General features: G+C 43.4%; 1 protein-coding gene across 2 annotated transcripts in view; it reads left to right on the top strand.

The window, feature by feature from the left end:
* Nucleotides 1-4998, top strand: part of LOC138516802 (immunoglobulin kappa light chain-like) — a 92447-nt gene extending 87449 nt beyond the window's left edge. For both annotated transcript variants that reach the window (XM_069632210.1, XM_069632211.1), the window contains one exon: nt 4016-4998. In XM_069632210.1, the coding sequence (XP_069488311.1) occupies nt 4016-4305 (290 nt within the window). In that variant the 3' untranslated portion in view covers nt 4306-4998. The remainder of the gene's footprint in view (nt 1-4015) is intronic.
* The last annotated feature ends 13097 nt before the right edge of the window (nt 4999-18095 follow it).

The following is an 18095-nucleotide window of genomic DNA, read 5'->3' as shown; positions in this document are numbered from 1 at the left end:
AAGTGCACAAAAAGAATAAAACACAGCAAACAGGCCTTTTTGATCTATGGCCTCATATTGTGAAACCGCATACTCGTAAACATTAGACTTGCACCCACCCATTCAGAAAGGCGCTCAGTAGCCTCCTTTCAACTGATCAAACCCACAGCTGACCTAACTGCACCTGAATTAATTCCTGCTCCTGTTGCTTAACTGTGATCTAAAAGAACACTTTTGTGACTCGGCCTCTTCACATCTTTTTTTATGTCTTATGTACAGTGCCCTGCTGATTCTCTGAACAAGGTTCATGCTCAATAAATACCCAAAACAAAATAATAAATACAATAAATCGGTTCAATGACTTCCATAAAAATGAATGTGCTTCTGTTTACAATTCTCCCAATAGATATCTTGAAACACATTTTCGTGAGATGAATATCACCTTTCATAGGTCTTTGAAGTGTAATAAGCACCACAGAATGGCATTGTACTCTTTGCCCCTACCTCTATCCCACGTCGGTGTGGTATTCCCTAATAGGACACTATATTTTAGCACTGATGAGTGATTCCAGACTTTTGTCACATGCCACAAAAAAACAATAGGTGGCCCCTAAATATATACCATTTCGCACCTGCTACCAACAATGGGTAGTTAATACTACTACGGCTGTGACTTGCAAGTGACCTTTCCTATGCCTACACAAAAGCCCACACTGTTGGCATTGCCAAAGCTTGTTTTATTTGTTTTGAGAACGATCTGTGGCTTTCTTATACTAATCATTTCGTTCTGCAAAATCGTATGAAGAATTCTCAGGGACTTTGAAAGCTATTGCTTTCTTTCTATCTATGCATAGTATTGTTAGTCAATAAAAGGTATCAATCTCATATTTTGTTTGATTTTAAAACTGCACTAAGACGGCATCAAACCTTTCTTTGCACTATTTGTGGCAAGAAAGTTTGGAAGACAGTCTGTACCCCCATGAAGTAGAAAGATTGCAGAAAGTTAGAAACGTTTACTACATGGAACTATTAACCTATTTAATAAACACCCAGGTGTATTTATTTTATTTATTTATTTTTTACATTTATAAAGCGCACAAAGCAGCCCTTGGGTATCGCAACAATGTTACAATGTAGACTTACTTAGTTGCACATGAATGATATTATGTCTGTGGTTTGGGGGTTACAGGAGAACCTAATGAAGAACACACAGGTAAAGTACTAACGTTTGTGGTTACAGAGGAGAAAGAACATATGTCGGTTCAAAGGGTTACAGGCATCAAAGAACGTTCAGGTCCCAGGGGAGTGATGCTAGGAGTGGGCGTGTGAATTAGATGAAAAGTCTTGTTTTAAGTGCTTTGCGGAAGGCTTTACAAGAGGGTTCGTTTTTTCAGGATGGGTGTGAGGGCGTTCCATTGTCTTGAAGCTATGAAAGGGAAGCTGGCGCCACCAGCTTTGGCGCGTTTGACAATGGAGATGGCTCTGGTTAGTTTCTCTGAGAGGTCTGAAGGGGCTGTGTGGGCGAGGTACTTACGGATGATGGCAAGGGTCTTGAAGAGGATGCATTCTTTGACCAGTAGACAGTGTGTGGAGCGCCTAGCAGCTGAGATGTGTTCCCTCTTGGATATGTTAAGGGCCGCGCGGAGAGCATTGTTTTGAATGTGAATAGAGGAAGAGTGGCTCCCTTTCTGGCCAAATTGTGCCTGCTTTTCTCCAACCCATAGCTTTAGGCCTAGAAAGGCAATACGAAAGAATAATAATTCTTTGTGAACATTTTTTTATTGAATTCTCATTATCTCTGAAAGAGACCCATAATAACAAAACATTTGCATGCAATTGTAAACATCTATGAGGAGGATAGGTCAAGGAAAGAGTAAATCATATTGTAGCCTCTGGTTGTACCTTGACCTTGCAACCTGTTTGCTTTCTGTCCATTCTAGTTGGGGCGGCCTCAACCCGGAGGGATTCTCTTTTCCTCTGCGACATTGCCCCTCCATGGACTAGCCCTCCCCGTACAGCCAATCCCATGACACTGTTGGGTCTGTGAAGAACAGTGTCTCCTTAGGCCCCACCACCCTCAGGGACGATAGGAAGAGCATGGCATATTTGTATTGCACTAGCTGCAGCCGTCTCTTCACAGCGTCAAATGATTGCCTATTCTTCTGGATGGATTTTGTGAAGGCTGGTAACACCAATACGTTTGCATCCTTCACCTGGATGAGACCAATCTTACGAGTAGTCTGCAAAATGGCATCCTGTTCCCTGTAGTTGAGTCTGGTGATCACCTGTCTGGGTTGTGCTTCTGTTGGACCCCCTCTACTAGGGATCCTGTATCTGATTTCACTGAGAAGAAGTGTGACAGACAATGCGGTTCCATCCATTTCTTCAGCCAGCCCTCCATGTAGAGCTCCAACGGAGGGTCCCTGCCTCCTATCTGAGAGGCCAACAAAGCAGATACTATTTCAGTGGGCAGGCCCCTCTGCCTCCTCAACCCTCAATTCCAGGTATGCAGTACTGAGCTTGAGCTCTGCAATGTCTGTCTTGACTGGGTCTAGGGTGTGTTCCATGTCAGAATTCCTTTGCTCTGCCTCCCCCAATTGCGCTGACATGTTGCGAAGATCTTGCCCCAGCAGGGTCACATCTTCCCCAATGCTATCAATTTTCTGCTCCAGCACCTTCTTAGAATCCCGAATCACCTGGGAATGTCTTGGGATGAGGGGATCGATTGTCGTCCTTCTTGGGTGCTAGCCCATCCATCACAGCCTCCGTGGGTCTGACTTTATATGCATCCATCTTCGCCTCCGGCTGAACCTCCCGGCCTTCTCCTAGGCCATTTATTCTGACACGCATCGTCGGGTGGGATATATTGACTTTAGACTTCCCCGGTGTCCATGGGTTGAGCCCACCTCTGTCATCGAGTAGTGGCTAAACTGCCTACTCAGCCCTCATACTCCTACAAAACAAGAGTGATTCCAACCATAAAGATATAACAGGCACAGTTAAGAGATGTACCTCATTTGCCTTTTGTGGTAATGTCGGACAAAGGAAGGCTATACACTTTCTATCACAGGTTGATCATGAGTGATTACTCGAGTTTAAAGCTTACAACAATTCTCTTTTTTCCGCTGCACACAATATCAAACCAGCTATCCTTCTTTAATGGTTTTGCAGCCACGATTTTCACTGGTTTTGTTAGTACACCTGCCAAACAACCAAGGGGAACAAGCTGGATTGAGATTACATCATTCCCATTTAGGTCTTCTCCTGCTCAGTGTACATCAGAGTACCTGGCCCTTGGGGCTGGAGTTTGTATTCGTGGTGTTATCATCTTTATTTGACACACTTAAAACAACAGAGACAGCTCTTTTGTCATGTTCCACTCTTAGCATTACATCCATAGAGTGGACACACTTCCAAACCGGTAAATGTATTAGAACTTCACTATTGCAATCGTGGAAGATCTATGCTGTCTGATATGCATATGTATAACAGTGTTTTCTTGTTGTCGGTAATAGGGCAGGGATATCCCAGGTATGATCTTCTTCCGCTAGGAGATCAGAGATCTCACCCAAAGGTACAAATTACAGGTGAAGGTCACCCACAATAAGCACAGACCTAGCTCGAGAGCAGGGGAGCGCTGTACAAGGTTTGTGTAGACAGCATTTGGGTGTGCATCTTTTAAGAGTAGCGCAGTACTGTGAGTTGCGTTCTGTGCATCCATTGGATTTATTCCATGGTCAGGTGCTATTGTAAAAGCCACGTTTTGAGAGATTTACTAAACTGGAGAATTGTGGGTGCATTCCGAGTCGTTACTGGGATCGGGTTGCAGATGGTGGGTGCGGCACAAGATGGTAAAATCATTACGCATCACTTTTATGCCTCCATTTAACGTGCTGCCACATTTAAAATGAAGTGGATTGTGTTAAACTATTTCACATATTCACAGGTTTCCTACCTATATGGCATTTTGAATTTCTGACATTTAGTATTTCACGAGAACCACCAAATAAACAATGCACTATTTTTATTTTCACAGGGAAGCAGGATTCTGTTCCGTCAGTGTCCCAATTTCCTCCGTCCAATGAGGAGATTGGTAAAGGGATGGTTACTCTTACGTGCAGGTTAAACGGCTTCTACCCGGAGGAACTTAATGGCAATACGAAAGAAGATGGAACCCTTGACAGCACAGAGGCAGTCGAAAACAGTTTAAACATGCCTGAGAAGGAGAGCAGTGCTGTCTCTTCAAGCAACCAGGACCGGAAGATACCTGAATTATTTACCTGTCACCTATCAGTTGAGAGTGGTGATAGCCAACGGCACAACTAAGCCACTGTATGGTAGCCCGTTACCATGCTGTAATATATCATGTTATGCACACTACACCATAATTTAGTAGTCAGTTTAAGAATTTTTGCAATGCTATACACAAATACACTGTCTGACTTAAATTACTGTTTTCTTAATAACCAGTTTTATTGATCTTTCAAACAAATTGATACAAAGCAACATCCAGAGATTCCTTAACAGTCCGCACCCCATAACACTGAACTCCTCCCATCTGCCCCCCTTTGTCAATTCACCTCCATCCATTTCCACCAAATTCACTCATGTTTCTATGGACAACCCCTTTCTCTATAAACCTTTGTTTCTAAGTCACAGCAATGGTCCATCCCCTCACTCCATGCCAAACTCCTTGGTGCCACCGTGATTCCTATGCTTGCAGCTATGTCCCTTTTGGTGATCATCAATGCTGGTTTCATCAAACATCTGCTGGTAAAATCTGCATCCCCCCATATATGTAACACACAAAGCATTGGACAGTCTGGCACAGACTTCCTAAGCACCCCCATCATTATGTTTCGCACTGATCCCCAGAAGCGCTGTATTTCCGGACAGGCCCACATAATGTGAAAAAGGGGCACTCCTCTACACCACACCTTAGACAGTTGGGCTCCTCTACTCTCTCCCCATCTTGCAAAGCCTTGTCCTGGTGTAATAAACCTTGTGTATAATCTTGAACTGAACCAGTCTTACTTTACTGGAGACTCCCGCCTCCTCAATGTTCCCCAGATCCCTTTCCCATTGTTCCGTCAGATTGCTCAGGTGGGAAGGGGGAAGTGGAGAAGTTGTTGATTGCCTGGTAAAGCGCTAAGCCCACCTTCCCAGGTATCCTTCCCTCTAGCAAATTGGCTTCCAGCGGGGGACGCTCACTGAGGTCCCACTCCTTCCTACCCTTGTGGGTTAGTCCGTGAATGTACCGTAAGTGATCAAAGAGGGCCAGGCATGTGTGCACTATAATGCACTATAATGTGCTTCATCTGTTGCGCCCCAGCTTTAAACTAAAGACCAGTTTAAAAAGGATCTATGCTGTCTGATATGCATATGTTTAACAGTGTTTTCTTGTTGTCGGTGTTAGGGCAGGGATGTCCATGGTATGATCTTCTCCTGCAAGGAGATCAGAGATCTCACCCAAAGGTACAAATTACAGGTGAAGGTCACCCACAATAAGCACAGACCTAGCTCGAGAGCAGCGGAGCAATGTACAAGGTTTGTGTAGACAGCATTTGGGTGTGCACCTTTTAACAGTAGCGCAGTACTGTGAGTTGCGTTCTGTGCATCCATTGGTATTAGTCCATGGTCCGGTAATATTGAAAAAGCCACGTTTTGAGAGATTTAGTACATTGGAGAATTGTGGGTGCATTCCGAGGAGATTGGTGAAGGGATGGTCACTCTTACGTGCAGGATAAACAACTTCTTCCCGGAGAAACGTAATGGCAATACGAAAGTAGATGGAACCCTTGTCAGCACAGAGGCAGTCGAAAACAGTTTAAACATGCCTGAGAAGGAGAGCAGTGCTGCCTCTTCAAGCAATCAGGACCTGAAGATACCTGAATTATTTACCTGTCACCTATCAGTTGAGAGTGATGATAGCCAAGGGCACAACTAAGCCACTATACAGTAGCCCTTTACCATGCTGTAATATACCATGTTATGCACACTACACCATAATTTAGTAGTCAGTTTAAAGATTTTCGCAATGCTATACACAAATACACTGTCTGACTTAACTTACTATTTTTTAATAACCAGTTTTATTGAATTTTCAAACAAATAGGTACAAAGCAACATCCAGAGATTTCTTAACAGTCCGCACCCCATAACACTGAACTCCTCCCATCTGCCCCCCTTTGTCTATTAATCTCCATCCATTTCCACCAATTCGCTCATGTTTCTGTGGACAACCCCTTTCTCTATATACCTTTGTTTCTAAGTCACAGCAATGGTCTATCCCCTCACTCCATGCCGAAGTCCTTGGTGCCGCCGCGATTCCTATGCTCGCAGCTATGTTCCTTTTGGTGACCATCAATTCTGATTTCATCAAACATCTGCTGGTGAAATCTGCATCCCCCCATATATGTAGCACACAAAGCATTGGACAGTCTGGCACAGACTTCATAAGGACCCCCACCATTATGTTTCGCACTGATCCCCAGAAGCTCTGTATTTCCGGACAGGCCCACATAGTGTGAAAAAGGGGCACTCCTCTACACCACACCTTAGACAGTTGGGCTCCGCTACTCTCTCCTCATCTTGCAAAGCCTTGTCCTGGTGTAATAAACCTTGTTTATAATCTTGAAATGAACCAGTATTACTGTACTGCAGACTCCCGCCTCCTAAATGTCCCCCAGATCCCTTTCCCATTGTTCCTTCAGCTTGCTCAGGTGGTAAGTGGGAAGTGGAGACGTTGTTGATTGCATGGTAAAGCGCTGAGCCCACCTTCCCAGGTATCCTTCCCTCTAGCAAATTGGCCTCCAGTGGGGGACGCTCACCGAGGTCCCATTCCTCCCTACCCTCGTGGGTTAGTCCGTGAATGGTAAGTGATCAAAGAGGACCAGGCGTTTGTGCACTATAATAGCCTATCTAGTGTGATACCTATCTTCCCCAACTCAGGGAGGTCTCTGTTCCCTCAAATGTAGGATTCCATCGTCACCACCCCACCCCAACCCATCATGCCTAGGGCTGCTGACCATGGCTCTATAATGCGGCCACCATGCATCGGCAGAGCGTCCACCCCCTAGGCGCCCACACAATGACATAGCTGGGGGGTAATTCCCCATCATGTGTTTCATTAGCTGGTCTTCATGCACGCATTTGTTAACAGCCACCAACTGTGAGTCCCAGAAATACTTCCTCATGTCCAGGATCCCCCTTTCCACACCGACCTCACCAATGTAGACAGTGCAACTTTTGTAGTCTTTTTGCCCCATATCGCTTCTCTCTGCAAACCCTCTATAGCCCAAATGACCTTTGATAGGATCTTCAGTGGTGTATTTTGGAGGACATAGAGCAATCTAGGAAGTGTCAACATTTTAAACAGGTTAGCACGCCCCAGCAGTGAAACTAAGAGGGTGATCCAGTGCTGTGCCTATGGCGATCCCTAGGTATTTAATATTCCCCTGTGCCTCCGACAAGGGGCACCCTACTGGGACCGCCCCCAGCCCTCCCTTCACTGGCAGCAGCTCTGATTTATCCCAGTTAACCCGAATTCCTGAATCAGTACCATAACGACAGGGAATGACATCTTGGGTTCCCCGAGGTAGATTAGTACGTCATCTGCATATAGGGAGACATGGTCCTCCCTCTCCCGGGACCATCAGAATCTCCTAATCCTGGGATCTCCCCGAATCTTGTCAGCCAGTAGTTCCACGTCCATTAAAAACAGTAGGGGAAAGAGCGGGCAACCCTGTCTTGTGTCCCTCTGGAGCTGGAAGTCCCTAGAAAAGGCCCCATTCACAATGACTCTCACAATGGGACCAGCATACAGCAGTTTCAACCAGCTCTAAAATTACTAGGCCCACAGAAACCACCACCAGAAGGAGTTGAAGGCCTTTTTTGAGCCTAGGGCCACTAATGCATGGGACCCCTTCAGAGTGGCTTCCTTACCTAAGGCATTCTGCAGCCTCCACAGGTTAATTTGAGTAGCCCTTCCTGGCAGGAAGACATACTGATCTCTATGGATCAGCTTGCTCATGGCCTCATGACCCCCAAGAGCCTATTAGCCAGCACTGTTGCCAGTATTTATGTTCCCCTTTTAATCAGGAGATGGGTCTGTATGCACACAGTTCTCTAGGGAATTCCCTTTCTTGTGAATAACCACTATTGTGGTGTGACACAGATCCCTTGGCAAATGTCCATCATCCCGACTGTCCAGGAACATCCCCCTCATACCCTTCCTCAACCTCTGTCTGGCCCCTTTCCAGAAATCTATGGGAAAGCCGTTTGGTCCCAGAGTCTTACCAGATTGCAACTGCCCTATTGCTACCTGAATTTCCTCCTCTGAGGCCCATTGATGTTTCCTGGATAAACACATTAGGTTGGGGGCCTTTGCCCACTCTGGCCTCCGTACCCAGGCATTCTAATCAAGTGGTCTTGGGGGCAGCTCTGTCCCATTATTGATGAATTCACATCGCAACCTCTGGTTGTACATTATCCCCCCAATAATATGCCCCCAAACTATCTCCATTACTTCTATTCCAGCCCCCACCCTATGGTTCCCACAAAACGGAAGCATCTGTTGAACCTCAAACCAAACTTGAAACCAAATGTCACATGCAGTGGTCCCCATGAGTGCACACCCTAGAGAGGAGATGCACATCAGAAGGATGTCCCATCTCTGCTCCGGCAGGAACCAACAATGATATTAACCTTGGAGAGACAAGACACACGGCCACCCACTGCTTCATGTCCCCCTGTTTGCTTTCCATCCATTCCAGTTGGGGGCAGCCTCACCCCGCATAATTCCCTTTTCTTCTCTAACATTGCCCCCTTCCCATCCAGCCAATCCCATGACTCTATCGGATCTGTGAAGAACAGCATCCCCTAGACCCCACACCCTCAGGGTCCATGGGAAGAGCATGGCATATTTGTATTCCCCTAGCCGTAGCCATCTCTTCACAGTGTGAAATGAATGCCTTGCCTTCTGGACGGGTTTTGTGACGTCTGGGAATACCAATCTTTGCATTCTTCACCTGGATGGGACCAATCTTACAAGCAGCCTGCAAAATGGTGTTCAGGTCCCTGTAGTTGAGGAGTCTGGTGATGACCTGTCTGGGTTGCGAACCTCATGGACTCCTTCTACTAGTGATCCTGTGGGCTCGTTCCATCGAGAAGTAGTGCGACAAACCATGTGGTGCCATCCATTCCTTCAGCCATCCCCCCAGATAGAGCTCCAATGGATGATTTGCATCGCTCCTCTCGAGGAGGCCCACTAAGCAGCATGCCCGCCAAAACAATATCCGCTTAGTGGGCCTCCCCCTCTGCCTCCTGAACCCTCAGTTCCAGGTACGCAGTCCTGTGCTTGAGCTCTGCAATGTCTTTCTTGACTGGGCATATTGCGTCTTCCATGTCAGAGATCCTTTGCTCCTTTGCTCTGCTTCCCCCGTTCGCACTGACATGTTGCGAAGATCTTGCTTCAGCAGGGTCACATTTTCCCCAATGCTGTCAATTTTCTGCTTCAGCACATCCTTAGATTCCCAAATCGCCCGAAAAATGTCTTGGGATGAGGGGATCGATAATACTTCTGCTTGGGCTGTTCGTGAGTTGTCCCCCGGTCCATCACGGCCCCCCTGGACAAGACTGTGTTGCGTCCATCTTTGCCCGCAGGCTGTACTTACTAGCCTTCTCCTTGGCCATGATTTTGACCAGCACGGTTGAGGGTGGGAGGCTTTATTGACTTTAGAGCTTTATTGACTTTAGACTTCCCCGGCGTGGCTGGGTTGAGCCCAGCTTCATTGTCGAGTAGTGGCTAGACTGCCACCTCAGCCCCCACACTCCTACAAAACAAGAGTGATCCCAATCATAAAGATGAAACAGGCACAGTTAAGACATGTACCTCATTTGCCTTTTTTTGGTAATGTGGGAGAAAGGAAGGCTATACGCTCAAGAATGGTGTGAATGTGATCCAATAGCAACCCAAACAGCAAAGTATAATTGTCCAAAATAAAGGGAATGTCAAATCAAGGCTATATATATATTACATGGCCACGATAGTGGCCATGTAGTTATGGTTAAGTTGCTGTTTCCATAGGAAGAGCACTTTTTGGGCGGCTTATAACTTCGCTCTCCCTGGACGGATCCTCACCAAACTTTGCAAAAAAAGTAGTTGGGTCACAGCCCGAACCACCAAATTTGCGGCAGGAGCGGCGGCCTGGTCCCAAAAGCGTGCTTTTGTAAATTTGGTGTAAATCTGTTCAGTAGTTTTTTTAAAAATGACCAAAATGTAAGGCAAAAAAATTTGTGATATCTGCGTTCGCTTCGCGGACGGACTTCCCTGTTCACTCCGCGGACCGCACCCCGATTGGCCCATGGGCTTGCGTCATGTCCGCAGACATGCGACGTGTTCGCTGATTGGACGGCGAGGGGCGTGGAGCGCGTCAGATTTTCTGTGGCGTCCGCCATCTTGTATTCGCAGTCGACCGCGTACAGCGCAGTGAAACGTGGATAAAAAATTGTATTTAGTGCCGTGTGTTGGTGTGTAAGAGTGTTTGGGGAGGGTTGGGGAGTATGAGATAGGTTCAATGCTTTGTTTTTTTATGTGCCAGACCTTTTTGTTGCGTTCGATTTGTCCGCGGAGAACACGGCTGTTCTTACATTTTGTAAATAAACTAAATGGTGGGGTGTTTATGTGTCATTTTTGTTCGCAAGGAAGGTAAAAATGAGCTATGAACACTCGCGGTGTACTTAATTGTTCGTAAATACACAAACTGGGGGTGTCCTCAGGACGCTGTCCGTATTGTAATCTGTCTAGTTGAATGTGTTCTAAGAACACTCGCAGTGTCCCGAAATGGTTGCAATTACACAAAATGGGGGTGTTCTGAGAACGTTGTTTGTATTGTTCGTTGTCAGGGTGAAAGTGTTTTAAGAGCACTCCTTTTGTTCGCTAATAGTACAATTTCCTAGGGGCGTCAACCGACTTTTTGTCCACTAAAGAAACGATAAATCCGGCTGGTGTGCGTCGACATTATGTGATAATCCTATGACTGGCGCTATTGACCTGGCTGACTTGCTTTTGCGACACTAAATCATATCTCCCGCCCCTAAGCCTGATATTATCAAAGCATTCATATTCCCCGCCTTTCTCCGTGACGTTACAGGGTGCGTAATGAAACGCGCCCAGTCGTCTCCAGTACTACGCGACTTTACACAGAACCCGGAAGACAACACACATTATGTCACAACACAGCGCGCCACAATTCAGAATATGAAACTGTGATTTAAAAGCAAAGAGCAAGATTGTAAATTTTGTAAAGTACATTTATTTGACATCAAATGTTTAGAGAATATTCAGCAATTTGCATTTGTCTTTGATGTCGATCCGCAAAAGTTCATGTTGAGACACGCGATGTTCCTTTGCGGTACAGAGAGTGTTAGATCAGGTTACAACTCAGTGCGCCACAATTCGGAATATGAAACTGGTTTAAAAGTAAACAGCAGGATTGTACATTTGGTAAAGTACATTTATTTCACATGAAATGTTTAGTGAATATTCAGCGATTTGCTATTGTCTCTGCTGTCGATCAGCAAAAGTTTATTTGGAGCCACGCGTTGTTCCTTTGCGGTAGATAGGCTGTTGGTTTATGATAAAAGCAGTAAATGGTCTCTCTGATAATCGGAAGGTTGCTCCAACAACGAGCCATTAGACCACCGTATTGGTTGGTATGTTGTTTGTAGCCGCTAGTACTGCGTAAGGGCATATTGGTCCTTGGCGATTGTCCCATAAAATGGAGAGGGTCATGAAGTTGCATATTTGGACTTGCACCTGGCAGTTGAAGACCCCTTCCGCTGGAGTCTGTAAATCGTGACATAGACAAAATGGGGCCACGTACCTGTTTTAAAAAACATAAATTAGTCTCCCCAGCCGATCTTCATTAAAAATCATCATTTTATTTATTAGGGCGTGAAATTAGTTGCTATCGAAGATAGTGCAACAGAGTATGTTAATAATAAAATAATAATATTTTCCCATTCATATAGCGCTAAGAACTGTGAGGTATGTAAGCAGTGCTTATTATTAACCACAGTGTGTGGTGCTCATTTATCGACCACGGAAGGATTGGAAGGCTGAGTTTCGCCTTGCCGGGATTCGAACTTGCGTTAGCAAGCTGTGCACGGATGTCAAAGCGAGCGCTGTACTCGCTGTGCCACTTGACAGGCTACAGTGAAGTGGCACAGCGAGTAGAGCACTTGACCGCCTATAGACCGGTTAAATTATTTATATTAACCCACTCTGTGTCGTCTGCCTTTTTCAGAGCCCTCTAAACGACAGGGGATCAATTCGGCGGTGATAGTGCGCGGTAGAAAACATTATGCCACTTTCAACGAACAAGTTCAACTTCAGCGGTCTTTAATGCTACGGTATTGTAATTATATTTGGTATAAAGTAATCTAAAGGGTTACTTACAGTACAATTGCAATTTCCATTGTCTACGAGTGGTGCAGTCCCAAAATACGACTCCGTGTGTGCCAACGATCTTTCGCATAGTGATATAATATGTAAAAGTGGTTTCGTTTCAGAAATTTCATCTTTATCTTCACTTACGTTTTAGCAACACTCCTTCAAGAGAAGTCTTTCATCACAATCTCTGTCTGTCAAGGTCAAAACACAATACAACCTTATAGTCTGCTTCGTGAGCCTCTCCGGGGCCCGAGAAAAAAATGGAAGCAGCTGACCTTCACTGTAAACGAGCATAAATTCTTACTTTGCAACATTCTGTGTAAAGCCATCTGTAGAAGTTGGTTTTTGCACGCCATGTTTGTATATTGTTTGCGTGATATTAAAAAAAGTTTGTTTAAAGGACGTTATGGTTCTAAGTACAGCCGAAAGACCCCTGAAAATAGCAAGTTATGGTAAGCTATGAAAAATAACTCGCGCCAACACCATGTACTGCTAAGACTAACACCCAGGACATCAAAGATGACATCGCAAATGTCATTGATGAAATCACTGATGACATCACATGTGTATGTACTTTTCATGGAATTTGTGTACTAGGGATTTTTATTATAATGTTCCGAAAAAAGTGTCAAGGATATTGCAATAAATATCATACCGTTATTAGTGCTTTGAACGATGCATTTATATCAATGAATAGCATTGTATTATGGGATTCTATGTAGTATACTGAGCTACTAAGGGAGAAAGATAGCATTGTGTGCAGAGTACAAGATAAAAGTATAATATTTGTAATGTTAATATGTAGAATAATGAAATGATAATTGTCCTGAAATGTTCGAAAATTCACAAAATGGGGGTGTTCTGAGGACGTTATTCGTATTGTGTGATTGCTTAGCTGTATGCAATGAGGGAATGGTACAGAGAGTAAAGTGGACGCCGTCCGCGGACACCGCGGCTGTTCGTGGACAGGGCGTGGTAAATCCGGGTTTTTCCAGGAAATCCAACATGGAAAGAAGACTGTACGGATCAGCCAATCAGATGTCGAGGTTGTGGATTTGTGTTGAAAGAGACTGTGTGTGGTGAAGATGGCAGAAGTGGAGAAAGTCAGGGTGTTGGTGCTCGGAGATATGTTTGTGCATGGTTTACAGCAGTACGCTGAATGCAGGCATGTTGCAAAGAACTTTGATGTGAAAGGAGTGGAGGTGGTGTGGAGCACTGTGCCTGATTGCAATGTACAGGGAATTGTACAAGTTTGTGCGGATATGGCCACGATGAACAGTCCGCATGTGGTAGTTTTGCACTATGGTGCTTTCCATTTGGGCAACGTCAGTGCCCCTACTTTGTTGGCTGATTTGGAACGCTTGGTTCAAGCCGTAATGAAGATCCTTCCAAATGCGAAAGTAATTTTTTCTGGATTACTACCTAGGGCAATATGGGACAATAGTTCAGTTTTTCGTCCTCAGCAAAACATTGCTAGGTGTGTCATCAACCGAGGCATGTGTGCCTTCATGCTTAGAGCTGGTATGTTCTTCTGTAACAATGAGAATATTGATGCCAGTAATGCTGTTAATTTTAAAGAAGATGGCATTTGTTTACCTTTTACCGGAAATGCCTTTCTATTTTGGAATGTAAGGGTTGCTTTGGAGAAGGTTATGTGAAGATTTTAGGAGTACAGTAAGAAAAAAAAACAAGAAAAAAAAATATAAAATAACAGGTGTCTGTCAAGCATCTGTAAAAAAAAAAAACGGCTCTTTTCCCAACTTCAAAGGGGAAATGGGGCACACTATTTAAATTTACATTTACCACGCTCAGATTTTCGATGTGTCCGCGGACATGGCGGTAGTCCGCGGACATGAAAATCACTACGAGGGGGTTAGTATGTTCTATGTTACATGTCAGGGATATTATGGTTAAGTTGTGCTACTAAAAACCTATGAAATTCAGTAAAAAAACTGTTAAAGGGACGTTATGGTTCCAAGTAAAACCGGAAAACCCTTGAAATTCGCCAGTTATGGTAACATAAGCAACCATAACTCGCGCCACCGTGCACTGCTAACACTAACATCCAGGACATCAAAGATGAGATCACAAATGGCATTGATGACATAACTGATGACATCACATGGCTGGCTCTCCCTTTTTATCCTTTACTGACATATCGAAGCCACATAGTTTTCTACAGTAACAGTCAGGAAGTAAAAATTGAAGAGGTACTATATTTGTAGACTTGGGGTCCTGTCACATCATATGAAACATGTACATAGCGGAAGATACAGGCTGGAAAGAGAGCAATCCTTTCTGTGCATGAAGATAATCATTATGGTTATCAGCACTTTGTCATAGTTTTATTTGTATTACTCTACCTTCCCTCTATATGCTCATATTTGTATACATTATACTCACTCTCCATAGAGTGAATGGGAAAAATATTTTGCTCGCGTCTACAGCCCAAACCGCTGGACGGATTTCCACCAAATTTGGACCAGGAGCAGCGGCTTGGTCCCGAAAGCCTGCTTTTGCAAATTTGGTGAAAATTCATCCAGTAGTTTTTTTTTAAAATGACCAAAAAGTAGATAAAAAAAAATTAGTGATATCTGTGTTCGGTTTGCGGATACACTTCCCTGTTTGCTCCGCGGAAAGTGTCCTGATTGGCCAATCGTCTTGCATGATGTTCGCGGACATGCAAAGTGTTCGCTGATTGGACGGCGTGGAGCGTGAAGCGCGTCAGATTTTTCGGTAGCGCCCGCCATATTGGATTTGCGGACGTCCCCGGACAGCGCGGTGAAACTTTGTTCAAAATGTGTATTTTGTAGAGTGTGTTGGTGTGTAGGAGTGTTTGGGGAGGGTGGGAGTGTGTGAGATAGGATGAAAGTTGTGTTTTTTATGTGTTAGACGTTCTTTTTGTGTTCGATTTGTTTGCGGACATCACGGGTGTTCTGAAATTTTCTAAATAAACTGACTAGGGGGTGTTCTAAGGAGTCAATATGTGTCCGTTTTGTTCGCAAGCAAAGTGAAACTGTTCTAAGAACACTCGCGGTGTCCGGGGAGTGTTTGTAGGTGGTGTCTTGAGGACGCTGTCCGTATTGTTCTCTGTCAAGTTGAATGTGTTCTAAGAACACGCGCAGTGTCCTGAAATTTTCTCAAATAAACAAAATGGGGGTGTTCTGAAGACGCTTCTAAGAACACTCGCGGTGTCCGGGGAGTGTTCATAGGGGGTGTCCTGAGGACGCTGTCCGTATTGTTCTTTGTCAAGTTGAATGTGTCCTAAGAACACTCGCGGTGTCCTGAAATGTTCGCAAATAAACAAGATGGGAATGTTCTGAAGACGTTTTTGAGAACACTCCCGGTGTCCTGGAATGTTCGTAGGGGGTGTCCTTAGGACGCTGTCCGTATTGTTCGTTGTTAAGTTGAAAGTGTTCTAAGAACTATCGCGTTGTTCTGAAATGTTCGTAGGGGGTGTCCTGAAAACGGTGTCCGTATTGTTCGCTGGCAAGTTCAAAGTGTTCTAAGAACACTCACATTGTTCGCGGACATTAAAAGTTTCCCATAGATCATAGTTGAAATGTTTGACTCTATGGATGTGATATGCTGCGGTGGTTGTTGCCAGGGCATAGAGTCTTGGGTGCATGGCCAAATGCCAAATGGCCATGCACCCAAGACTCTATGCCCTGGCAACAACCACCGCAGCATATCACATTCATATTTGTTTATAACTTTGGGTGAAAAACAAATGTATAAGGAACAAAAGTATTAGATACTATGGATGTGATGTACTGATATGGTTGTCCTTATTATTGTATACTTACTGTTTGGTCTAGTAATGGGAGTCCATGTTTTTCTTCTTCATTTCTGTGATAAAAGAAAATAGCATGTTAGTATTAGTATTTTGTAACGACTTATTACATTGTATAAGCAATATACTTTTATTTTTTTTCGACCCTCATATTTAGTAGAGTACAAATCAGAGTACTGTGCAATTTGCTCAGTTTCTGTATTTGTTGCTAAAATCATTGGGTCTGTGGGAGAAAGAAAAATCCATGTTGGATTTAAAAAAAACCCTTTTTCTGTTATGCTACAGTTTATTTGTTTGTTTGTTTTCAGTGTTCACTTGTTGTTTCTGGCTAATGCTTTATACTTTGCTTTGTTGTATTTTTTTTGGAACAGTAACAGATTCTTCATTTGTTTTGATATTATAAAATTTTGGAGCAGTTAGATACCAATTGGCGTATTCTAACTGTCTATTTTTTGGCCTAATTTAGTGGTATTCATTTATCTGATTAGTTGTTGTAGAATCTTTGAGCTGTTAGATAGCTTTTGGAGTATTCTAACAGTTTATATTATTTTAACACACATTTATAATTTTGGGACAGTTAGATACCAATTGGCGTATTCTAACTGTGTATTTTTTGGTCTAATTAAGTGGTTTCATTTATCTGATTAGTTGTTGTAGAATCTTTGAGCAGTTAGATAGCTTTTGGAGTACTCTAACAGTTTATATTTTTGTAACACAAATTTACTTAAAGGTTTAAATACAGTTTATTTATCAAATTTTGGTTTTAAGAACATCAAATAAGGGTTTGTAAGATTTGCTGGTAATCTCTGCTTTAGAGTAATGATACCATCATTACATTCAAACCATCCACATTTCTTTTTTATGTATGCAGTGTAGTGCCCTGAATTGGTTGTGGCTCCTGCGTGGTAGATTATACCTATTGTTGTGATGGTTTTCTTACCAAGTGATATTTGACCATGTGTGAATCCAGTCAGCTTGCAGTTGTTTTTGGTACCATCTGCATTGTAACGTAGAAGCATTAGTATTACGTATTTACTATTTGCAGGTAGAGCATAATCTACCATGGTTTGCATTTTGTACAAGTTGCTGAAATGGAATGGATTCACAATTTGGTATTGATATATATATATGAAGCGTTCATTGGGAATTTCTTCTTGTGTCACATTGTTGCACAGAGTGTATGTATGTTTCCACATGTATGAAATCTGGAAGATTTCATTTATAGGTATGTTTTTGTTTTCCAGTACTAATAGTAAGTACATTAGCAATTCTTGTCGATCTTCCTGTGAGTTCATAGTGAATTTCACCATTCCAGCACAGTAGTCCAATTGTCGTCTTATTCCAAAAACTCTATATGTGTTGTCAGGATTGTTTGCTGCATTTCTGTGAAGTACTAACATTTGCAAACACAAAGGGTCTGTACTGTGTGAGTAAATGTTGTCAACAATTGGTGGTAATTGAAATAGAATATTCATTGCTACATTTGCATAGCAACTTACACCAACTATATTTGAGAATTTAAATGGTCCAGGTAGTTCTGTATCTAACTGCTTTTTTTGGAGTTTGTCTTCCTTCTTTAAAGAAGTACCTGGTTTACTTTCTCTAATTGATTCTTTTTTGTTTGTGGTACTTGATGAAGTATTAGTTTCTTTTACTCTCTTTGAAGGATTTGCAGTGACGTCCTGTTGCATTTCTGTTTGATTTAGTTTTCTTTTACAACATTTTAGTTTTTGTGGAACAGAATATGTGTTTAGATGGGGAGTGTATAGTGAGCGAAGTCTATTATATTCTAAAATGCAAGGAATATCAGCATTTACTTTACTTGCATCAAAGTTGATTAGAAATAGACCGTCAAGTGTACGTAAGCGT

This window comes from Ambystoma mexicanum, chromosome 6q (genome assembly GCF_040938575.1).
Source record: "Ambystoma mexicanum isolate Mex_15411 chromosome 6q, UKY_AmexF1_1, whole genome shotgun sequence".
Classification (NCBI taxonomy): Eukaryota; Metazoa; Chordata; class Amphibia; order Caudata; family Ambystomatidae; genus Ambystoma; species Ambystoma mexicanum.
Note: the sequence above shows the minus strand (reverse complement) of the source record. Positions and strands in the feature narration are given on the sequence as shown.